This window comes from Mustela nivalis (assembly GCF_964662115.1).
Source record: "Mustela nivalis genome assembly, chromosome: 8".
Classification (NCBI taxonomy): Eukaryota; Metazoa; Chordata; class Mammalia; order Carnivora; family Mustelidae; genus Mustela; species Mustela nivalis.
Window position 1 is genome coordinate 4055002 of NC_139027.1, and position 24251 is coordinate 4079252.

Below are 24251 nucleotides of genomic sequence, written 5' to 3' on the forward strand. Positions count from 1 at the left end.
CGTTGTAAAAAGACCGTTTTTCTCTTTGGCCTCATTTTCTGCTGGATTGGGTATGCTCTTCTCATTGAGAACATCCTGAATATATTCTGAAGAGTAATGTACGTCTCATGCGTTAAACTACTACCTCCCCGTTTGCGCCATCTATTTTTACAAGGTGTGTCTTTTGATAAATAGACGTTCTGGATTTTAGCAGATTTGATAAAGTGCCAACCTTGCCCGTTTATCACTGGGACCTTTCATTTAAGACGCTTTTCTGTATCTTGAGGTCGGAAGTTACTTCTATATTTTCCTTTGCCAGTTTTAACATTACGTGGAGTTAATTTTGGTGTGTGATGTAGGAATCCAATATGATCTTTATCCATAGGAGAAATAATTTACTGAGAACCATTCATTGCGTAATAATGATCTGAAATGCGCATTCCGTCGTGCATTCTGGTTTCCGTATGTGCGTGGGTTTCTTCCCGGGTCTTCTGTATTTACGTGTTCCTGCATTTCCCCACCTCTGTAACAGTGCAGCATGATCTTTTTTTTTTTTTTTAAGATTTTATTTATATTTACTTATTTGTCAGAAAGAGAGAGAGAGAAAGCACACAAGCGGGCAGAGAGACAGGCCGAGGCAGAGAGAGAGGCAGGCAGGTTCCCTGCCGAACAAGGAGCCCGATGCAGGACTCGATCCCAGGACCCTGGGATCATGACCTGAGCCGAAGGCAGCGGCTTAACCCACTGAGCCACCCAGGCGTCCTGCAGCATGCTCTTTTTAAAAATTATTTTATTTTACTTATTTACTTGAGACACAGAGGGACAGAGTGTGTGTATGAATGGGGGGAGGGGCAGAGGAAGAAGCAGACACCCCCCCACCCCCGCGCTGAGCTGGGAGCCTGAGGCGGGGCTTGATCCCATGACTTTGAAATCATGACCTGAGCCGAAGGCACATGCTTAACTGACCGAGTCACCCAGGGGCCCCATCATTCTCTTAATTACTGTAGCCTCTACTGAGACTCGAGATTTGGCACCTTCACCTTTTTTCCTCTTACTGAGTGATGTTTGGCTGTACTCAGACCTTTGCCGTTCTGTAGAAATTTTAAAGTTAATTTATGAAACAAGAGGACAGCCATTGTTGACGTAAAACCTTTTGGGTGTTGCTTGAATTGCATTAGTTCTGTATGTCAGTTTATAAAGAATTTAGGTTTTTTTTTTTTCATACTGAGTCTTATTCATGAACATTGTATCTATCACTGTCTTTCCATTTGTCTTCACAAATGTATTTTTGGTAGTTTTATGCTTCTCTGTAGCTAGGTCTTCCGTCTTCTGTGTTCTGCTAGGTACATACATTTTGTCCTAGGCTCCTTAGTCTAGGCTGCTTTTCCATCTTTGCTGGAGGATAGTAATGTGGTTGACATTTGCATTTAGCCGTTTTACTAAGCCTTCATTATTTCTAATATTTTGTCCATAGATCTTCATATATAGAAAGTCATGTGTGACTAAATATTGTTTATTCCTTTTCATTTCCTCTTTTCTTGTTTTCCTGTCGAGTTTGGCCCGTTAATACAATGTTGCATTGATATAATAGAAGATGTCTTTTCCTTGTTCCTGATTTTTTATTTAAAGTAATGTTCTAAGTTAATTAAGAATGATGTTATCGTTTTTTTTTTTTAATGTTTCTTGTTAGGTTAAGGAAGTTCCCGTATGCTTCTGTTTCGCAGAGCTGTGTTTTACGTTCTTAATCATAAATGCATATTGAGTTTTATCAAAGTCTGTTCTGCATCTGTTAGGATGACCATGTAGTTTCCACTGTTTCCCACTTGCTGTGCTGCATTACAGGTGTTATTCCAACGGCAAAGTCTCTCATACTCCTAAGGTAAATCCAGCTCATTCAACTTTATGACTTTTCTCCCCTACATACAATTCTGATACACATCTGGATTCTCTTTGGTCTTACTTTAAGTTTTTTTTTTCTTTACTCATGAGTGAGTCTGCCTATATTTTTACTTACTCTAACTGGTTTTGTCTGATTGTGAAAGAGTTTTATTATTTTTTTTCCTTTTGTTCCTATTCCTTGCAAGATGTTGTGTATGATTTAAATTATCTTGAAATTTCAGTTGCACTCAACTGAAAACAAGACCTAGCGCTTTCCTTGTTGGGAGATTTCTATCTGCTCAGTTTTTTTTCAAGGCTTATAACATTATTTGAAGTCCTTTCATTTTTCTTAAAGATTTTACTTATTTACTTTTGTGAGAGAGAGTGAAAGGGAGAGAGAGCGCAAGCACCAAGCAGAGGGTTGTGGGGAGGGGGGGAGAAACAGATTCCCCACTGAGCAGGGCGCCTGATGCAGGACCAAATCCCAGGACCCCAGGATCATGACCTGAGCGGAAGGCAGAGGCTTATCCGAATGAGCCATCCAGGCTCTCTGAACTCCTTTCTTTTTGAGACAGTTTTCTTAAATTGTATTTTTCTAGGAGTCTATTTAATATTCCCTTTTTAAGTTAAAATCAGTGCAAAGTTACTCATTTAAGTCTCTGCTAGTTAGGTTTCACTACATGTATAGTTTCTTTTCTTTTTTTTCTTGACCAACTTGCCAAAGAGTGTACGTTTTATTATTATTTTCAAAGAAAAACACTTTTGGCTTTGTTGAGTCTCTTTAGATTTATTTGTGTTTTATTTTCATTTTTCTCTGTCATGGGTCTTTCCTTCTACTCTGTGTTTATTCTGCAGTTGCTTTTCTAACTTCTTAAGTCTCCGACAACCCCTTTTAGGCTTCTTTTCTAATAGAGGCATTAAGATAATCAGTTTGTCTCTTAGTATTGCTTTAAGGGCGTCTCAACTTTGGCTAAATACTATTCTTGTCATTGTTCTGCACTTTCTTCTGAACCCATGAGTCGTGCAGTCTTTTCCGGCTCTCACAGCTGGGGGCTCTCTACACCATTGAGGTCTGTCTTGACGGCACTGAGTGCGGAATGCCTGGCCCATGTGATATTATGATGTGAAATTTGCTGGGTCATTTTTTTGTATGCCCCTGTGGGGTCTCAGGTTTTGTAAGTTCTGTATAGTTTCGAGAAGTTTATGAATTCTCACTTTGTTGATTATGAGGTTTACGTATTTATTAAATTTACAGTGATCATGCTTCTTATATCTCCCATAGTGTTACAAATGCTCTATGTTTGTTGAGTCATGTACTGTCTAGTGAATTTCCCTCTGATGGTGTAGCTGCCATTTTTTCAGCGACTCTATCAATTTCGCTTTTTATGTTTTGAAGCTATTCAATGTATACAAATCCATGAAGCTATACAAATTCTACATTTGTAGAATAATTAATAATAATGAAGTGGACCTTTTGTTGTTACGTAGTTGATTTCTTTTTTCTAGTTATGTTTTTTGGTTTAAATGCTGATTTTTGTGATAGCTTTCTTTTGGTTAGCATTTCCCTGGATCACTTTTCTCTGCCCTTTGAGTTCCAATCTTTCCAATTTCTTAAGGTTTTATGCATCTCCCTCTCTCTTTACAGGTCAGTTTTATCATTTTTTTTTCTTTTGGCTATCAAGTTCATAACCTATCTATTTCTTATGATCTTTAATATATTTGGATTTCATCTCCCAAGTTATTTTATACTATTTTCTTTCTTCCTTTAATTTATTTATCTATTTATATATTTTTAAAGATTTTATTTATTTATTTGACAAAGAGAGAGAGAGAGAGAGAGAGAGAGAGAGAAAGATCACAAGTAGGCAGAGGCAGGCAGAGAGAGAGGAGTAAGCAGGCTCCCTGCTGAGCAAAGAGCCCGATGCGGGACTCAATCCCAGGACCCCGGGATCATGACCTGAGCTAAAGGCAGAGGCTTAACCCACTGAGCCACCCTGGCACCCATCTTCCTTTTTTTAAAAAATACATGTTCATTTCTTTGTAATCTTACTGTAATTTTTTCCTTTTATAATTGGACAGTTATACATTCTATTCCTTTTCTCCTGGTGGATACTGCTGAAATTCTACCATATATTATACATAAAGTATAAGACAAATATTGTAACTCCTTGGTTTTTAAAATACGCAAAGCTGTAGAGCACTGCGATTAACTTAAATTTATAAGCTATGTGTGTTTTTTCTTGGTTCAATATTTTAACTGGACTTTTGTTATTTTCTAGTGTGAGGGACCTTTATAGGAAATAATTCATCCTCCTGAGAGGAATAGCTGTCTCCCCTTTTTGTTTTAAGGTCATTACATCTCTTTTGGTACTAAAGGTGTGGTCTCCTGAGTCCTAGACCCATTTCTGTATTGGGAATATCCCAGAGGGTGCTAACCCTTCAGTCCGGAAGGTGCTGGTGCCTCCGTGCAGACTGTCAGTGGAGAATGTGCAAGTGTTACTGTGAAGACCCGTTCGTCAGTCAGTTTGGACTGAGTGAATGATCCAGGTCCAACCTGTATGCAAGTAGAAAAGTTCCTTCCTCCATTAATGTCCAACTATAAACATAAAGAAAGGACAGGACGTTGTCAAAACTAGTTATTTTCAGCAAGGTATTGTAGACTTTTTAGTTCTATAATTTCATTCTACTTTTATTTTCTATAGTGTATTAACATGTATATAAGGGGGCTCACACCATGACCGGGCACAAAAGAAAAGGCCAATGGTATATAGAGATTTTTAAAAGAAACCCCTCTGTCCCATATTTTCCTCAGGGAATTGAACTTCTGGGACCCACCAGGGTTTCATTCTCTAAAGTGTTTATTAGGTCTGTGGCACTGTGCCAGACCCTGTTAGGGCTGATCAGATGGGCCTTTCCTCCTGAATGTTTCCCTGTACGGCAGCACCCATGTGTCTCGATGTAACCTCGTAGAACCTTCAGCTCAAAGGAAGTCATGGAGCGACGTGCTGTAGCAGTTTCCAAAATTATTTCAGGGAGGTGGTGGTGTGGTGGCCCTTTCTTCAAATAAGTCTCATGGTAGGCCAATGTCTTAAAAATAAATGGAAATAAAAGTGAGAGCCAACTCAGACTGGAACACATTTGGGGCACCTGACCCTGCACTAGCTAAGGCTTCCTCGCCCTGTCCTCCGGTAGAGCTGGGGAGCGGCAGAGCCCACCAACACTCCTCTGCCTTTAACCCCTCCCTCTCAGCAGAAGAGAAACCAGGGGCTCCAAGGGGGTCACGGCTCGGCTGGTGGCTGGAGCAGGTCTACACGGCTCCTTCTGGGCTCTGCCGTCACCAGCTTGTTCCTCCAACCAGCTAGCGTAGCCGCTCCCTGTGGAGTCAACCAAGACTTGAGGTCACATTTCCACCGTGAATGACTTCTTCCATGCCAGCTCCTGTCTGTCCTGCCCTTTTCCTCGGGGAACCCCAGGTTTCCAGCCAGACTTGCCGCATCTCCTCAACCGCAGCCCTGGGCCTGCCGTGGGCTTCCTGGGGAGGCCGGAGCAGGCTGAGGAGTGTCCCGTCGCGGGGACTCGTCTCGTCCCTGTCTTGTGTCTGCTTCAGGCTCTCACTTGGCTTCTCCCTGCTGGCCACAGAGGGACCGGTTCTTTCAAGCAGACAGGCCACATGCTATTTCTGTGCCGTGACTTTCCAGGGCTCCTTCCCGGCCACCTCTCCAACCGCACGCGGGAACAGGCTGTGTTTGCAGCTATAAAGGGTGCACTAAAGACCAGTTAAATTCCGAGGACACGATCCCTGCAGCTCCTTGTTCCAAAAGAAGCTGTAAAAATACCACAGGGTGGTGGGGGCTCCGGGGCCGTGGACAGTGAGGTGGTCCCTGCAAGCCTCGTTACGGCTCATGGCTGTTCCCGGAGAGCCCGGAGGACATGCGAAGGGGCTCTGATACCCAGAGAACGTGTCTGGTACCACCGAGTCTCGGCTGCCGGCTGGCCGATTGCGAGTTTCTGTTTTCCTGAGGTAAGACGCGCAGGCGGAGCTGTTTATTTTCCTGTAAATCCCCGAGGACAACAGCTTCCGTAACTGTCCCCGTGTCCCCCGTGTGCCCGTGTGTGGCGCGCGCGTACCTGGCACAGCGGTGGGCGGCCGGGCCGCCGTCGGAGGTGTTCAGAGCCTCCCTGTCCCCGCTGTCATCCGAGGCCTCTGGTGTTTTCTCCGCCCCCGGGCGCGCGCTGTCTCCCCGTCTCCATGACCACCTGGACGGGTGGCGGCACGACGCTTGCGGGCGGGAGGGGACGGAGTGTCCGAGAGCTCCGGAGCCCGGCGCGCCGTCGACTCTGGAGTCCCGGTCCGCTGGGTCGTACACAGACGCGCGCTCCGTCTCTCCGCGGTCTCCAGGCAGGTCCCGGAGCGGCTGGTTTCGGGTCTCCGGCATCCGGGGCCGGTGTGCGGCCTCACTCCGCGTGTCACTTCTGGAAGGCTCGGTCGCGTGTCTTCCACTCCCTTGCTGTACTAACATCGGATAGCGTCCACGTGCTACAGAGGACTCGGAGGCCGTTCCACCTTCTTGCTGGTTTCTCCGCCCTCGGGCTCCGGAGTGATGGGTCTAAAGTGACAAGCATGAAGACACCGTGCAGAACTCCATCCGCGGCTCCCGGGCCTCGGCGGCCCCCTTCAGACGCTGCGCCTGGCCTGCTGCTACCTCGTGCTCTCAGGGCCCGTGACCGCCGGCCGGGAGGGCTTTCCACGGCTCCCCCGTCCGCTCAGTCAGGCGCCTGCAGGACGCTGCGGCTGCGCCGGGTCTGGTGCAGAAGCGCCTTCGCCGTCCCGGAGCTTCTGCGGCAGCCCCGTCCGCCCTGCGCCGGGCCTGGGGGCGGCGGTCACGGACCTGCTGGACGGCGTCTGCGCTGTGAGCTCCGCGAGGAGGGCCTTGCGTCTGCTGGGCTTTGAGAGAGCCCTGGAGGTCAGCTGTGCGTGGGAGTGTTGCTGAGCCAAGGAGCAGCCCAGACGCAAGCCCCATTTGTGTCCCCTTGTAACTGCGACGGCTGGTCTGCCGGTGGGGGGGCTGGTCTGCCGGCCGGGGCACGTGTGGTCCTGGCCCCGCCTGCCTGCTGCACAGGGTGCCCTGGAGGCCACAGGGGGTGGTGCTCCTGTGCTGTCCACCACATGCTTTTCCAGGTAGCTTTGCGAGTAACCCTGTCATGTCTCTAAATACCGAGACTGTTTGGGGCTTCTGCTCTGGGCATCTTCTGAGACCCTAGAGCACCCCTAAGGGTATAATCGGAGAACCAGCCCTGCAAAGTCCGTGAGGAGAAGACACGTCCTGTGTGCTGTACCCCTTCCTCAGTCTCTGAACCCGACAAACCCTGTCGGTGCTGCAGGCGTCTCGACCCCTCACCCCACCCCGTTCGGCCCGGTCCCAGTGTGTCTGGGTTTTAGCAGCCTGGTACTGGGCTCTCAGGGTGCGGAGGCTGCCGCCGAGGCCCCCTGGTCCAGGAAGTGCCCCGTGAGGCCATAACGGATTCCAGTGGGTGGTCAGGATGGAGGGAACGTATGGACCGCCGCAGGGCTCCCGTCACGTTGTTCTGGGAGGTGGCAGATGGAAGGCGGTCAAGTGCGCCTCCCGTGGGGTGCTGGAACGTGTCCCGCGGAGCCTCGCCCTCGCCTTCCCTTTGTGTCCTCACTGCTCTAACCTGTTGGCCCCTCGCAAGGCTGGCCAGACATCCAGAGCGTCAAAGGGCTGTTTCACGACAAAGCCCGCTGGCTTGCTAACTGCTGCGACAGAGACGGCCCAGACAAACGGACATCAGAGAGGACAAGCCCTCCTTGCTTATTCCCCACCCCTCTAGCTATCACCTGGTTTGGAAGGAAAGAAAAGTTTTATTTTATTTTTTTTTTTTTAAAGATTTTATTTATTTATTTGACAGAGAGAGATCACAAGCAGGCAGAGAGGCAGGCAGAGAGAGAGGGGGAAGCAGGCTCCCTGCTGAGCAGAGAGCCCGATGCGGGGCTCGATCCCAGGACCCTGGGACCATGACCTGAGCCGAAGGCAGCGGCTTAACCCACTGAGCCACCCAGGCGCCCCAGGAAAGAAAAGTTTTAGTGGAGCAGCCTATTAAAGAGAAAGTTCCAGGCTCAAACATCCAGTTGTGTGTACTGGAGAGAGTGTACATCTGGAGAGAGTAACCCGTGTGACACCCCCTCAGAAGCCCGTGGCTAGTGGAGCAGCAGGTGCTCTGGGAAGTGGCAGAAGGCAGCTGTGACCCACGCCTTCAGCCGCCACGCAGCTGACCCTTTCCTGAATCATAGGGGCACGTTTGTGGCGCTTTGATGTGGATCTTCTGTGCCAGGCCACAGCCTTATTCTCCACTATTCTGGGAGCGACCCCGTGACCATAATTGACTTCCCAAAGGATCCTTCCCAGTAGGGCAGTGGTTCCTGGGAACGTGGGCAGGGGGACGTGCAGGGCGGGGCCTGGCGCAGGGTCACTGATAGCGCTTCTCTGCTTCTGCTGCATGTGCCTGAGGACACCGAAGTCGGAGACACATGCATGCTGCGCGCTCCTTGCCGGCCTCGTGTGCAGGGCTGGGGAGACGGCCTCACCCGAGGACAAGGCTGTGCTCGGCGGTGGGGTTGCTGTCCGGGTGTCTCAGACCTGCGGGGGCCTGAGCACTCACGCAAGCCACATGCTCACAGAACGCTTTTGTTTTGGCAGCAGAACATTCTCTTTCCCTTGTTTCCAGACCCCTAGGGCGTGCAGTGTGAGCCGGGGTAGAGGACCCAGAACCCTGTTCTCTGCTCACTGAGGCTGCGGGCGCAGTGGGCCTTCCTACCCGAGGCTGGCACCTGCTGGCGCTGCAGGGCCTGGGTCTGTGCTGCCCCCGCCTCCAGCCGTAAGCCAGGGTCACGGGCAGCATTTGTGTGAGCGCTGCTTAATCTCCATGTACACGAGCTCACACATGCCGGAGCCCTGAGGACTTGAGGCTGTGAGGGAGCGGAGCCCGACCTGCGTCCCCTCGGGGCTGTGGCCTTTGCCCGTGTGCTCAGAAGGGCGACTTCTGTCTGCACGCACAGTGGTGGGGGACAGGCAGTCCCCCCCCGACTGCTCGGCAGAAACACTCGCAGCTAGGACGTGACACTTTATATTAAATGTTAGGGAGCGCTGGTGTCTGTCCTTTGGGAATAAGTTTCCAAGCTCTGTCCCCTTCAGCTCTGCGATGCGCTCGCGACTGCCGGGGCAGGGGGCAAAGGTAGAACGAAGCAGAGGGACTGGGAGGTGGGGCGGGGGCAGAGAACATCTGTGAAGGAGTTTGATGGTTAAGTACACGGAGACCCCAGGGTCCATTTGGTCGCTCGCACCCCGGGGAAGTGTAGGTGGCTGGAGCAGCCGGTGGGGTGCCCGACCCCTGGGACCACGCGTGGCTTGTCTGGCATGACATAGGTCTCCGACCTCGGTGCCTGCTCTCACGTGGGGCCTAGCCGGTCCGCTCTGTCATTTCCTTGCTCTGACCCTTTGTTTGCTGGGCACCCCACCGCAGACCTCGCACTCCAGGATTCTGAGAATCCGTTATTCTTTACAAACGCACGTGTTGCCTGTAGTGTCTGGCCGAGGGAAAATGACAAGGAAACACGGGAGGAGGAATGTAAACTGTGCGGTGTTTGGGGTTTTTTTGGTCATTGAAACCCTTTGATTTTATTTCCTTCTGTTTCTCCCCTGGGGTGGGCTGGGAGGTGCCGCGTGGACGTCTGTACCTTTGGAAGGACACCTTTAAAGCCCATCCACGCCTCTCAGAAGTTTCCAGAGCAGCGCTTCGAGTCTGGCTTACGTTCTTACTTTTGCAAACGCGACCTAGTGAAGGTTTGCTTCTGAGGCATGGAAGACAGGCCAGGAAGGGAAGCTCTGCTTTTGTTTTGTTAGAACAGTGGCGTGGGGGGGAGGGCGGCCAGGATCCCAGATGCTACTTCCTCAGGGCGATGAGAGCAGCCGGCTTGTGTTCTAGAAGGTGAGGACCGACACACACAGCTAAAGGAACTTGACCCAGTCTGTGAAGTGACGAGAAAGCAGTCGTGACTCCTGCTGGGTGTGCGTGAGACAATGCTGGCGTGCGGACAGGCCGATGGGAGTGAGAAGAGCCATTCGCTTGCTCTTGGCATTTATTTCTTCTCCGTGCCTCCAAAGTGTCCTCGTCCACAGAGATATGGTCATGCCTGTGACGTCTGTGCCCACGTGGGTCCCGGTGTGTGCCCGGCGAGTGTCACAGGTCCTGGCCCCGTTCCCAGAAGCGCGTCCATGAGTGGTTTGTGCACTTCCTTCTGCTGAAGAAAGAACTGGCCTGCGTGTTGTTTTGAACTTGGCAGCAAAGGGATGGTGTGAGGTCACTGGTCAGCGTAATGCCAGCTGAAGGGGTGTGTGTGTGTGTGTGTGTGTGTGTGTGTGTGTGTGGTGCTTTGGAGTTTGAAGTAAGCCTGGTCCCCTGCTGTCTTTCTTGATCTGTGGGCTTATCATTTTTCTACTGTATGCCTTTTGTTGTATTTTCTCCTTTAAAACATCTTTTGAGAATGTGCACGTACTAAAAGTCTGGAACCACACAGTGAAGATGAGCGTGGCGCCCGTGCAAGGATGGCACGCGGAGACCCGGGAGCTTCTGCGGGTGGAGGAGAAGGAATAAATGCCTTTATTTTCCTACGTCGAATGTTAAGTCGGTTCATGGGTTTCTTGCTGCCCCTTATCCCATCATGGAAAGGTTGGTTGCTCTGTAGGTATTTGATCTGTATTCAGATTACACTCTCTTCCTTTAGCTGTACTCAGGTGTTAAAATGATGTATGCAGTCCAGATCTGACCGGGAAAGGACGAATTCTTGGAGATTGGACTCCTATAAAAGTGCATTGTCTGTCTCAGGATGCTCACTGTTCATTGAGTTCTGTGTTAAGCACTGACATTGTTCAGAGCTCTGTGAGTACAGCTTTTGGGGATCCAAAGAGAGACGTAGATCCGGCCTTGAAGGAGATCTTCATGGGTTGGGAGAGATGAGCTGTGCTCAGCAAGGAGGCCAGTAGCGTTTATTTCAGTAAACGGGAACCCTGGCGAGGCCCATCGTGCTGTGGGGGGCTCGGTCAGGCCCCGCCTTCACTTCCACAGCGTGGCTGGGCCGTGTCTCGTCTGTGGTCCTGCCTGGCATTACTTTGCTCTCACGTAGCGACATCCCCCCGATCCCAGAGGGCCTTCTTGCGTGAAGCATCCCTGGCGAGGCCGCCTGGACATGCCGCCTCCTCCTGGAGCTGCTGTCCCTGGATGGCAGGGTGGACGTGGGACTGGTCGTGTCTGTTGGCCTTTGGGAACTCCCCGTCACTTACTGTAAACACGTGTCACATTTTGTGTGAGCTCGATCCTTCTGGCTCAGTGTCCTCATCTGTAAATTCAGGGTACCCCGTATATATCCCGTTGGGCTGTGGCGACAGCTACTTCAATGGGATAGGTCATACCGGGCAATCAGTCAATCATGTGGTTAATTATGCGTGGGAGTCATTTCATCGCTGTGTGCAAGCTTCCTGAGGTGGGGTGTCCTTAGCCGGCGCCCAGCCCAGGCCCCCACACAGAGGGTATCTTCAGTTCCTGACTGGACAACCCCATGCTCTTCCTCTGGCTTGTGCCATCATGAGGCTGGTGCCGAACCTTTGGGGGTCTTTGAACTGTGGTAGGTTTGGCCATGGAAGAGAGACCACATGAGTGTTATGATTTTATTTTATTTTATTTTATTATTTTCTTTAGGGAGGGAGAGAGAGAGTGGGGATGGACCGGGGTGGGGGAGGCGGAGAGAGAGAATCCTAAGCAGACTCCACGCTCAACACCAAGCCTGACATGGGGCTCGATCTCACAACCCTGACATTGCAACCTGAGCTGAGATCAAGAGTTGGAAGCTTGACCGACCATCCAGGAGCCCGAGCATACTGGTGATTTTAAAAGATGGATGAGTACGAGGACTGTCCTGCACACGGGAGCTGAGGACTGGGGGGACGAGGACTGTCCTGCGCACGGGAGCTGAGGACTGGGGGGACGAGGACTGTCCTGCGCACGGGAGCTGAGGATTGGGGGGACGAGCTGTACATAGACTGGACTCGGGCTCTCAAGTCCGGGGGAAGGGGTTCAACTCCTGGGTTTGGACATGTGAGGACGCTGCTTTCTGAACTGCTCCTTCCACAAAGACACACTGGGGTCTGGAGAGAAGGGGGCAGGGTGTCATCCAGAGTTCCCAGGGGAAGGAACGTTCCCTCCTTCAGAACGCAAGCCTGACCTGGTGGGGCAGATGTTCACTCTTACAGGCCAGGCAAGGAGCCTTCAGGTGGACACGTGTCCTTGCAATTTTAGGGGTGAGAGAGCTTCTGCCCAGTTTGTTGTTGGGGCCCTGGAGTTAACACGCAGCCCGCCGGTCGGATGGGTTCCATGTGCTCCCTCGTCCCCACGGAGGCCTCAGTGCCATCAGCCGGGAGACCTGGGCCCCCCCAGCGCCCGACATGCCTTGCCAAGGGCTGAGCTGCCGCTTGGCTCTTGTTCTCTGCAAAGCCCCTTTGTCTCGCTTCATTCCCTGCTCGGACAAATCTGTGTAACCGAATCTGTGTAGATGCCGTTCCCCTGGGGGCCTCCACCCAGAAGGACAGGAGAGATCACAGCCAGAGGAGGGGCTCGGACGGACCCGGGAGGGCACCTCCCTTACCTCACTTCTGTCCTTCCTTTCCGTCGAGGAGGGGCCCTTCTTGCTGGTTCCGGACACATCTGGAGGTAAAACCCAGGGTTTCTGGGTTAGATGTCCTTTACGTGCCATCGCGGGATGACGGATCGGGGTTTTTAAGATGAATTTTATATAGTTTCTGCCCCCAGACAGCCGCACACAAGAGGAAGACGCGGGGCACATGGCGTGCACGCGGTAGGGGTTTGCACGGGAGAACCGTCCCTCTGGGAGTCGCGCTGGGGACTGGTTGTCGAGTCTCGTGGCCTCCTCGCTCACCGACTGGCCCCCAGCTCAGAGGCAGCAATGTAGCAGGACTAACAGAGGGGCCCCCACAAGAGGAAACTGTTGCAAGTGGAGCAGAGACTTTAGTAAAGGAACAGACAACAAAACCGACAGCCAGAGAGCCAGTCGCCCTCTGGTCGAATTCTCCTTCCGTGGAGTCCCCGTCCTGTGGCTTGAGATGGAGGAGGGTGCGGGGGGTGTGGGTGCAGAAGCCGGATCACCAGGGCGGGAGAAGTCCTCCGAGGACTTCTGCGGGACGCGTCCTTGGAGGGGTGTGTAGACAAGAGCTTCCCTCAGCTCCGCGGGCCGAGCGCCGCCGGGAGGGGGCATCACAGGATGCATAAAACACTCTGCCCGGAGTGGTTTGTGACGTGGCCGGGAGGGGAGATGGGACACATCCTTGGTGGCTGCAAGGGGGTGTGTTGGTGGCCGTGGCGGGAGGCTGAGCTGCTCAGTGGTGTGTGTGCAGAGCCGTGCTCATGGGATCTGGGGGGAGGGCTGGGCCAGCGGGTTGGCAGCCCTGGGCCCCCTCTTACAGGGAACGCGTTTTCTTGCAATTACCCAGTTACAGAAAGGTCTGTATGTTTAGGGTTTGATGAGTTTTGGGGATCATTACGAGGGGTTGGGCACCCTCTTACACCCTTGGACATGGGCGTGAACATCTCGCACCCACAATAGGTGCATGTGGGTGTGACTTCACAGGAGGTACAGGGCGGGTGGCCCGTGCCCCGGGTTCTGAGGAACATTACAGGGCTGCGTCTTCAGGGCTCCATAGATGAAGCCATTTCCCTGTCCTTTCCGGGTAAACAGTGAAAGAAGCATGATATTTATTTTTTTAAATTTTTGCTAATTAATTTTATAATAGTAAGAGGAAATGCCTGTTTTCACAGCCAGTACAGGTTCTCTGGGGTTTTCCTGTATTGTTTCCCATCTTGAAACAGGATGTCCGTTCTAGTCTTGAGAGAGTTAAACATTTAGTGTAATTTAATAAAGAAAAAAATAAAAAGAAAGAAAGAAACAAGAAAGAGAGGAAAACACACTCCAAACACCACAATCACACATTCAGTCCGAGGAGAAGGCATTCACTCAGCAAACAATTGTCGTGAGGCCCTGTGTTTGCCTGGTTTCTGAAGTCCTGTATTTAGTAAGAAAAGAGGTGCTTTGGTCGGCCCTGTGAGAGTCACCATGACACGTTGGCCTTGGCCGGGGGGTTTCTGGAAGATTTCAGCGTTGGGTTTACCCCCCACGTGGGGGATGTTGTCCTTCCAGGGAGCAGAATGCAAAACAACAGAGATGCAGACGGGCCCTCTCTGGTCGGCAGGAGCGGCTTCCCAGAACCTGCAAGCCTGTGCTTTGAGGTTTGTTTTGGGAGAAGGACAAATTGCCACTGTTGAAATCCCCAATCCCCAAAATATTCCTAGCAGCCTGTTATAAAAAGAACATTTTAAGGTAGAGGTCCGTCGTCACTCAGTGCCCTCTCCGGGAGGGCCTCCTCCCCCGCATCCCGCAGCACAGTAGATAGTTTTGGGGAGCTGGTCCCTTGGTCTGAGGAAGCTCCTTCCTTCAGTGGAATAAGAACCGTGGGGGGCGTTGTGTGCGCAGGATGCAGAGGGAGCCCATGGGTGGGCGAGCGCTGGGGTTCTGCAGGGGCCCTGATCCGCAGCAGGCACAGGGCCCACTTCCCCGCCGCGCCCTGGACACTGCCCCTGGGAGCCCTCTGTCTTGCATGGGCATGTGTCTACACTGCTCAGACGCCTTTCCCCAAATCGACCTTTGGGTTCCTGCCTGGTTTCTGCTAATGGGGTCCTGAGTTTATAGCCATCTGCAGGGCACTTTGGGAGCCCCTCCATCCCCATGCCCTCGTGCATGCCCCAGTCCCCAACCCTCCTGGGACTCCCCAATGATCCGTTGTTCGCTTCAGGACCAGAGGCTCTTAGCAGTTCACACGCGGAGCGGAACACTTTCTAACCCATCTCTGCGCCATCGAGTTGTTCCTCCTCCAGTCAGAGTCTACTGTGCCTGACAGATGACCGCGAACCAGTGCCTGACAGATGACCACAAACCAGGCTCTGTACGTGGCTCTGTACGTGGACCATGGAATTCCTCCTCCGCAGAAGGGCCGGGCTCCTGGTCACTGTCCACAGGAGAGCTTCCCAGAAGCACAGGGCTCAGGCACGCCCAGCCGGGGGAAGGACGGGAGACCTAGGGCCTGCAAGGACCCTGCCCCTGCCCCCCAGTGCCACTTGGCCTGGCTGTGGGCACCTGCATCTCCTTGCCTGAGGTCTTAGTGCCAGGACCCCCCTTGACCTGCCCCTGTGGGGGCTGCAGGTGTGGAGACGAGCACACCAGCCCCGCCTGGAGCAGCCCCTGCCCACGGAGAGCTGCTTCCCTTGCCTCTAGGATGGGGTGATGATGAGCAGGGAGTGACAGAGGCCCCCCACCTTCTCCAGAGGGAAGAGCTTCCATTCCCCGCCCTGGCCATTGCTGGCAAGCAGATCCTCACCACTCGCCTTTCCCAGCCTACCTCCGCTCCCCGCAGCGACGGCCGTGCTCCTGGCATCTCTTTCTAAATAAGCTACTTGACTCAGTCAGTGTCTCGGGGTCTGCTTCTGGGGGAAGCAAGGTGCGTTTCTCCCATAGATTTCCATTTTCCTATGTGTGGGAATGGGGAAAAACCCAGGGGCTTGCTGGGAGAATCAGATCAGTTGAAGGACATGAACATACTTTTAAACTCAAAGCACAAATGTTTGCTTTTGGAACCTGTATTTTGGGGGTGCCTCTTATTAGCATTTCAAGGAACACGGATGGTTTCCAGAAACGAGTCACTGCATGCAATGAGACGCAGACATCTGTAGGGAAACGGTTTCCTCTTGAAAGGAACCTGCATTCTCTGAGACTTGTTCGCTGCTTTTAAATGGGGGCCCCTCCTGCTCTACCACGCTGGTCCCCGGGGGCCCTGCAGCTGTGACGTGGAACAGAGGGGACTTGTGGGGAGGGCACTGTGCCATCGGCTGGGATGGTGTGAGGCTAAGACCGCAGGGCCCAGGCTGACGGGGACAGCGGTGGGACCAGCCTGCCCAGCCTTGCCTGGGTCCCTTCGTCAAGTGCCTTCTCCGGCAGCCGCTCTGCAGATGCATTCTAGAACCTTCTGGCTTTCCTTATTTGCATTAGAAAATACAGAATGAGAATATCCTCTGGGATGACTCACGAGTTAAAATATTTTGGCAGAAGGCATTTGTACTTTATTTTGGTTGAAGGAGGAGGACAGTGAACGTTTAGGGCACAGAAGGCAGGCAGGTCAGAATTAATGCCAGAACAAACTTCTAGTTGGCAATATCCAACTTAGCCAATTGCTAGTCATATCCTCGGCCAGGGCAAACCAAGGGTTTATTCTGGGAACATGGCACACTGTCCAGTAATTACAGTGTGGCCTGTGGCCCCAGCAGGAATGAGGCCCTGGGCTTCCCAGCAGGGCTTCGGGGCCAGAGGACCCCCTCCGCTCCTCAGGGCCAGCCTGGTCTCCTCACAGCAGACAAACCCACCTTGGTAACTTGGTCCTTTTCTCCAGCCATACAATGTAGCAGCCAGAGTTACCTATAAATTTGTTGGTTACAAATCAGTTGAGCCAGTTTCTCTGGGGAGAAACAAAGTAACTCTGCATCAGGACAAAGGATGCACTTTTGGACCCGTGGGGCATCTGCCAACACCTCAGAGAAGCACTCTCCTCAAATATAGGACTGTCATGCCACATCCTCCGAGAGCCGTCCTATTCCCTGGCAGTGACAGCAGGAGGTTGGCAGCGCGTGTCGGTCAGATGAGGTCTCAGGTTCAGGGACATGGTGGCCATGGCCTCAGGCATCTCGGCTCTCCTGCCTCCTGGTCCATGGCTGTGGCCTTGGTGACAGCCCGTCATCTGTGATGGAGCACGCGTCATCACGACCACAGCAACTGCCCTTCCTGGCAGAGCACTGATGTAGTTCAGGCCACATAGCAGTGTGTCATGTCTAGTCATGTGTCTGGTCCTCACGACGGCCCTGAGTACTGCTGTGGGCTGTGTGCCCCCAGATTCCTATGCTGAGTCCTGTCCCCAGGACCTTGTAATGTGCTATTGTGGGGAGACAAGGTCTTTCTAGAGAGAATCTGGTAGAAACGAGGACACTGGGGTGGGCTGTGCAGCAGCACCACGGGTATCGTCCTAAAAAGGGGAAATGTGGAGACGGACACATCGGAAGGGACGATGGTGGGAGGAGACAGAGGAGGAAGACAGCCACCTGTGAGCCAGAGGAGAGAGGCCTGGACAGATTGTCCTTAGAGCCTCTGAAGGAACCAGCCCTGGACACCTGATCTCAGACTTCAGCCCCCACAACTGCCCACAGTAAGTCATGTGTGCCACCCGGTCTGCCGTCCTTGGTTCTGGCAGAACTCGCAAACTACAGGCGTCACCCTCCTTTTGTAGATGTGGAAACTGAGGCCTCGCTTGATTCAGTGACTTGCCGAGGTTCCCCGGGAGAGCTGCAGGCCTCTGTGACCAGGTGATGTGATGCCCCTGGGGTCAGCACTCGGTGTCCAGGCCTGGAATGTGGGTGACATGAGCCTTCTTTACGTACAACTTTCCTGCAGTGACCTCTCAGTGGCCCGGTGCTTCCTCCCAGACCCTCATCCTCACTGGAAGTTTTGAGCTACATTTATGCCCCCAAAGCCATGGCCTGCCTAAAACTGAGGGCACAGACATGTTTCTTAAAGAAAGTAAACCTCAAGGATCTGGATTTTTGTGCACTGAAATCACTCCTGGCTCCACATGATTTTCCTAAACATGTCTTTTTCCATTGCCGCATTTTCTTACCTGTTTGATTATGAGGGAGGGTGAGCACACACCTTGTTGAGTATCCGGCGGCCGTAGAAAGCCAGAAGCACGGATCACCGTTTCATTTTGCTTTACTGCTGTTGTCTGCTGGCCTCCTGCTGCCCCGCCGTGCTGTCCTTGTTCCAGAAACTCCAGCTGGCTTGAGGCTGGCCCCAGCCCGGAAGTTACTTGGGACCTCTGGGAGGGCTGTGCAGACGGGTGTTCTCTCTGCTCCCTCGATGTCTAAGAGGCTGTGAGGAGTGGCCTTCAGTTGTCTGGTTTCTCAAGCCGGCCTGATTCCTTGGGCACCATGAGACTTGCACAGAGTGCGGAGGGCCCCGCTGAGCGGCCCGTTTGCCCTACCGGATAATCCTGATCTCGTTTGGCACAGGTACCAGAAAGATCCAGAATGCTGCAAGATAAACAACACAGCAGCTTTTGGGATGGGATGGTTATGACTGAAAACCAAACGGGGTTCTTAGGTGGGGTCTGGCTGAGGACAAGGTAGTTTTAGGGTGATGGTGTGTTTTCCCTGACCCTTCGCTCTGGCAGACTTCCTGCCTTCAGCCCAGTATTTCAGCCCCGTGGAACAGCTCACAGGGAATGGGCCGCCCTGGAGTCTCAGTGGGGCGGCCCGGCAACACCGATGATCTGGGCATCAGGAGTCCTGTCTCCTGGTTTGATTCTGCCGCTTGGGTCCTCGGCAGAGGAAGTCACTTATCTCTGAGTGACGTAGAGAGCGAGAGTGTGGACAATAGGATTCCCAAGGCTCTCCCTTGCTCTTTTACTGTATTTTTGGCATGGATTCAACTCCCGATTGTCTGACCCGCACCTGGACCTCTACCTTTGAAGTGAGGCCTTGAATGCTTTCCTCCTGCAAATGAAGAGAGTACAGAAGAGCTATTTCTAGCTTCCTGCTTTGCTGCTTTTGAGCTGAAAGTGGTTTTCCTTCTGAGCCCTTCTCACTGGTTTGCAGAAGGGTCGGGGGATGGCAGCCCGGTTCATGAGTGGGGTCCTGGCAGGGACGGCGCCTCCCCCCCGCCCATGCCCACCACCTTGTACAAGTACAAGCCAACCGGGTGGCCAGGTTGGAGCCAGTGGCTCCCACCCTCTTCGCTGGAAGTCCGAGCAATGGCACCCCCCTGAGCAGACTCTAATTTTAACTGGTCTCCCCCTCCTCCGCCGCCTCCCTACCTCCTTGTCCTAGGAGCACAAGCTCACTCATTTGCGTGGCGGTTCTGTGGGCGATGGAGTGACAGTCTGAAATGCTGCCGTGCCCCTTTGCTCGTTTGTCAACCTTGGGGAGAGAACTTCCCCCCGATCTACAGCCGGGATATTATATAACTTCTGGCGTTCACCCCCACTCGTCTTCTTAAACTGCACATCTTCATATGCCTGCAACTTATTTTTACCTTTAGAAGAATTTTTCGAGTGGGTTGGGCTGAGCAGAGGCAGCCTCAGGTGGTGTCTTCTATGGGCTAATAGTGATTTTTTGGAGTGGAAAAGTAGGGTCAGACTCCTGTTGGCACCCCTTTCCCTTTCTAGGTCCCCTGGTTCCTGGCCCCTCTAGCTTATAAACACCCCTGCCTGAGAGACTGGCTACAGATGTTTCTTATGACCGTGGCTGACAAGGCACCAGCTGTGTCTCTGGGATGTGTCCAACCTGTACATGTTCCTGTACAGGCCAAGGTCAGGGGTCCTATCCGTGGACTGTGTCCTGGCTGGATCTTCCAGAGGAAACATTTTATAGACACTTGCCGCTGTAAGGCAGGTGATCAGGCAGGACAGAGGTAGTGAGATCAGTTCTCCAGCTCACCTTAGCTAGGCCGTGCCCATCTTCCACCAACGGGGGCAGAAGATCCCAAAGGCACATGTTGAATGATGAGAGGCAGGAAGACCCTGCCGCCAGCGGAGCCCACAACGCCCTGAGTTACGGCTGGAGCTGTGAGAGCTGCATTACCTTGGTGACGCTGGGCTCCGATATTTAACAGGGGAGACTTTGTGGGACTCGAACATCTCAGTCTTCTTATCTGTAAAGTGGGGATGCGAGTGTGCACTTCACAGCCAGCGAGAAGGTTAAGTGAAGCGGTATGAGTGTCGTGTTCTATCTGGCACCCCAGGAACCATGGGCCTTGCAGGACTTGTCATAGCAGCGTGGCTGACGTGGTAACGTGGCAGCTGAGTGGGATCCAAACCCAGTGGCCTCTGACCCCAGAGACCACATACACCTTCCATGAAGGACGTTGTTTGTGTGAGGCTCACATGGTGTCTCGTACTCCATGCATAAAAGAGACTGAGGCTCTTTCCTCAGAACTACATCCCCTGTTTAACCGCAGGCTGGCTGTGTTCGTCCTGTGGCACGTCCTGGGCCTCTGTGAGGATGTGGGCGTAGGAAGGCGCCATGTTGTCATCAAACCCGCAGAACAAAAGCTACAGAAAGTCATAAGCGTGAGGCCAGGTGGCCCCGCTTCGACCCCGAGACACTTGTCCACTTGCTGTGGAGGTTAACTTGGGGGGAGCTGCCTCGGACACGGGCCCCTGAGATTCACACGGGGTCCTCTTGCTTGTCTGTGGGGGTCTTAGGCGATGCCACCAGCAGGCTTGTGAGGGAGGGACGCAGATTCACTCGTGGAGAAGGAGAGAGGAGGGTGTTTGTGCGGCTGAAACGGGACCCGTGAGGCCGTGTGTGGGAAGGCCCAGAACTTCTTCAGGCAAAAAGCGCTAGGGCGCGAGGCCGAGATGGAATGTTCTTTCTCGATGCTGATGGGGTCCGAGTCCTGGGAGGCCACGAGGGCGGTGTGGGGGCCGAGAAGGGGTTGGGACGTGTCATCCCAGCAGGCGCGGGCATTTTGGAGTGGAAATGAAATTTTAGGGCAATGCACCTTTGTCACGCGAGTGAACCGTGTGGAGAAGGGGAGGGGCTGGGCTGGCCGGCGGGATCTCGGCCCTGGCGGGCGCCCTGTCGGGTCCCACATGCACGTCGGCGCCCGGCCCCTCAGGAGCGGCACCTGTGCCCGGCTACCGTGGGGCTCCAACAGCAGAGTCCGGTCGTCGCTACGGAGGCCGTGTGACCCTCAAAACCCAACATACTTACCGTCTGACCCGAGTGGATAAAATTTGCTGACCGATGCGCCGCACGTCTCCTGGGCTTTGGGGTAGCAGGCTGTTCCGCGGCGGGAGGAAGGATGTAGGACTCAGGACTGGTCCCACGGTTTCCTGGGCTGTGGCTGGTGCTCCTCCTGCCCCGCGGATGACGGCCGGCTCTGTCACCGGCTCCCTCGGTCACCGGCTCCCTCTCAGATCCTACCCTGCCGAAGGGGAGGCGGAAGCTCACTCACACCTGTTCTCCACCCATGTTGTTTGACCGGGTTTGAAGCACAGTTCCCCACGTGGCCAGTGGTGTCACCGCCTTGTGACACCTGTGGCTTCACCCGGTCTAGTTTCATTTCAGACGAGGGAGCCCTGTGGGTCGGAGAGTGGGCCTGGACTGGTGGCCGGCCTCCCTGGGCCTGGGCCCCTCCACCAGATGCATGACAAAGGCAGGAGGCCCAGGAGGTCTTAATAAACAGTAGCTACTATTATTATTATTTTTTAAAATTCTTATTTGAATTAATGTCACTTTTTTCTTTTCTTTCTTTTTTTTTTCCCCTTGTGGGGAAGCCTGGCCCTGTGAACGCCTTTCTCCTCGAGCTGACAGGGGCTCGTCCAAAGTCCCGGCTCTGACAGGCAGCCCGTTGAAGGATGTTGAACCCGTCGACGATAAATTAAATGTCAGATCTTGAATTCGAAAGAGACACGTAGGAGAGCAGAGATGCACTGACATTTTTGGAACTCTAAGTCAGCCCGGAGGAGAAAAATGCTATTAAATATCATTGGGAACTTTTCTCTCAAATTATGTAATAGTGATGTATGTTTCGTAACTCTAGGTAGGCAGCAGGTGTGCCGCGTGGAAAGGCGCTAACCCTTCACTGCCTGAAGACCAGGAGGGAGACCCTTTCTTTATCCTGAACTATCATGAGTATAACATTCAAATTCAGTTTATTAGAACATCACAATCTTAATATATGTGCTGCTGAAGGAAGCCCAAAACATTATTATTTTATTTTATTTTAAGATTTTATTTATTTGGCAAAGAGAGGGAGTGAAAGAGGGAACACCAAAAGGGGAGTGGCAGAGGGAGAAGCCGGCTTCCCACTGAGTGCGGAGCCGGAGTGGGATCCTGACCCTCACTGAAGGCAGACGCTTAATGACTGAGACTCCCGGAGCCCCCAAAACCCTGTGATTTTAAAATAGGGATGTCCAGGGCGCCTGGGTGGCTCAGTGGGTTAAGCCACTGTCTTCGGCTTAGGTCATGATCTCAGGGTCCTGGGATCGAGTCCCGCATCGGGCTCTCTGCTCAGCAGAGAGCCTGCTTCCCTCTCTCTCTCTCTGCCTGCCTCTCCATCTACTTGTGATTTCTCTCTGTCAAATAAATAAATTAAAAATCTTTAAAAAAATAGGGATGTCCATATTGTTTGCAAACAGATTTATTTAAACATAAATATTGAGAAGTTCTCTTTGCCTCTGTGCCTGGCCATTCCCTCCACCATCAAGCCTTGTTCACTGCATTAGGACGCTGTTTTAATTAAGATCCAGGGTACTCATACCTTTACCTGTCTCTTTATGCAGGTAAACCTAAGTGCAAGCGTAACGTGTCTTGCAGACCTTCCCATTCTCATGCCTAGCAAGCCGTCCATGCGGTTGGCAGCGGCCTGCTGTCCACGGCGTGGATGCCCCACGGCTTATTCCACCAGTGTCCGACGTGGATCGGTTTCCATCTTTTGGTGTTTCAAACAGGGCGCCTGTGACTGACTTTACATAGTGTTCCCGTGCCCAGAAGTGGGGTTTCTGGGTCAGTGGGTCAGCATAGGTACAGTTTGCAGATTTTGACCAAAACCTCTTTCCACCTGCTGTGTCATTTTGAACTTCAACCCGTGCGCCTGCACTTCTCCATTCTTCTTTCCATGCTTCTGCTGGTTTTGAGCCTTTTAAAAAATCGTATCCTTGCACTTCACATTTAACCACGTTACGGGAAATACCGTAATGAGCATTTTCGTGCCCCTAATGTTTTCAGTTCTGTGCATTCCTAGACACGGGATTTAAACACTGTTAAGCAAATCAGTGAATATTGCCTCTTGCTAGTCCAAAAGGCCTCTTGTTGCACTTGCAATGATGCAAATTGATTGGTGTCTCTATAACTCTAACCAAGTTATTGTAATTTAGGAAATGTGCAGTTGAATTTTTTACAGGTGGAAAATGAACCCTATCATTTTCTACGCACGTGCATTAGGGCTCCAAGCCCTTGAGATCTGCCAAGGTCACGGAGCTGGCTGAGGGCAGAGCTGGGGCCGGGAGCCAGCGCCCTGGTTCCCAGGAAGAGAAACTTGGCAGATTTTCTCCATGTTCACACCATGGTCCTTTGGGCAATTTCCACATAAATTTATTGGGCCAAAATGAGTGGTTTTTATTTTATTTTATTTTTTTTTTATTTCACTGTAGAGAAAATCACCCTTAATTGCTAGTAGTTACTGAGCCATCCACTCAGCAAATATTGACTTTCCGTGTAGAGCACATCGAACCAGGTGTGATGTCGAACGTTGTGTCAGGCAGTCAATGCTCCACGGGCATCGGATTCTCCCCGTCACTCGGGGAGCTCCTCAGGTAATAGAAGGGGCAGTCCTTTTAGCGCCCTGTCCCCGCGTGCCCCCCCCCCCCGGCCAGGCGATGTCTGGCGTGTGAGTGTGCCGACCTCCTTTTGTGCGCGTCTGCTGTGGGAGTGCTGCCGTGGGGTCTCTGGACCGAGGGTTGAGCGGACCACATGGAGACTGCTGCGTCCGCGACAGCACATTCTGGAGCGGGGACAGAGTCCACACGTAAGTACCGTAAGCGAGACGGTGAGGAGTGCTGGGGCGGAGCGGGGAGCCCGGAGAGACGTGAGGACGTGTGGGAGGGGAGGCCCTTGAGAAGACCCTCAGTTTCTAGGGGGAGAAACTGGCTGTGGTCATGGTGGTGCCAGGTGCCCAGCTGGCAGGGACCCCGAGAAAGCACCCAGCCCAGCCCTTTGTTCCTGCAGGGGGCACCGGGGGCGGTGGGCGGGGGGAGCCGGCCAGGAGAGGAGGGGAGACTCAGCCTTACGCAACCCTGCAGAGCTTGGACCTGCTTCCTTCTGGAACGCCAGGAAATCCGTGCACGGCCGTGGATGTGTCTGAGCCCGGTGCTCACTTGTGAGTGAGGAAAACAGTGGTGGACAGAGTGGGTTCTGTTATTTTTGGTGCTGCCAGACTACACTAATGATTCTCAAGTGACCAGAGTTTTACGTCCGTAAGAGAAGCTGGTCCCATTAGACCCATTATCGCTGCGGCAGGGCTGTCCTTCCCCGGCGCCGACGTCTGCCCTCCGCGGCCAAGCGCTCCATGCCCGGGGCCTGGGAGGAAAGCCCCAGGCTGTCAGGTCGCGCTGGAAGCGAATACGGTTCAGAGACTTGTGTTATTCTGGGCATTC

At 52.7% G+C, this 24251-nt stretch overlaps 1 protein-coding gene across 3 annotated transcripts in view; it reads left to right on the forward strand.

Annotated features, from left to right (window-relative positions):
• RNF144A (ring finger protein 144A) overlaps positions 1–24251 on the forward strand; it is a 109699-nt gene that overhangs the window by 32331 nt on the left and 53117 nt on the right. Inside the window, exon 1 of one of the 3 annotated variants that reach the window (XM_082744151.1) lies at positions 23530–23632. The exons of the other annotated variants lie outside the window; for them this stretch is intronic. Within the exon in view, the coding sequence (XP_082600277.1) occupies positions 23569–23632 (64 nt within the window). The 5' untranslated portion in view covers positions 23530–23568. Of the gene's footprint in view, positions 1–23529; positions 23633–24251 lie in introns of those variants that run through there. 3 annotated transcript variants of the gene reach the window in all.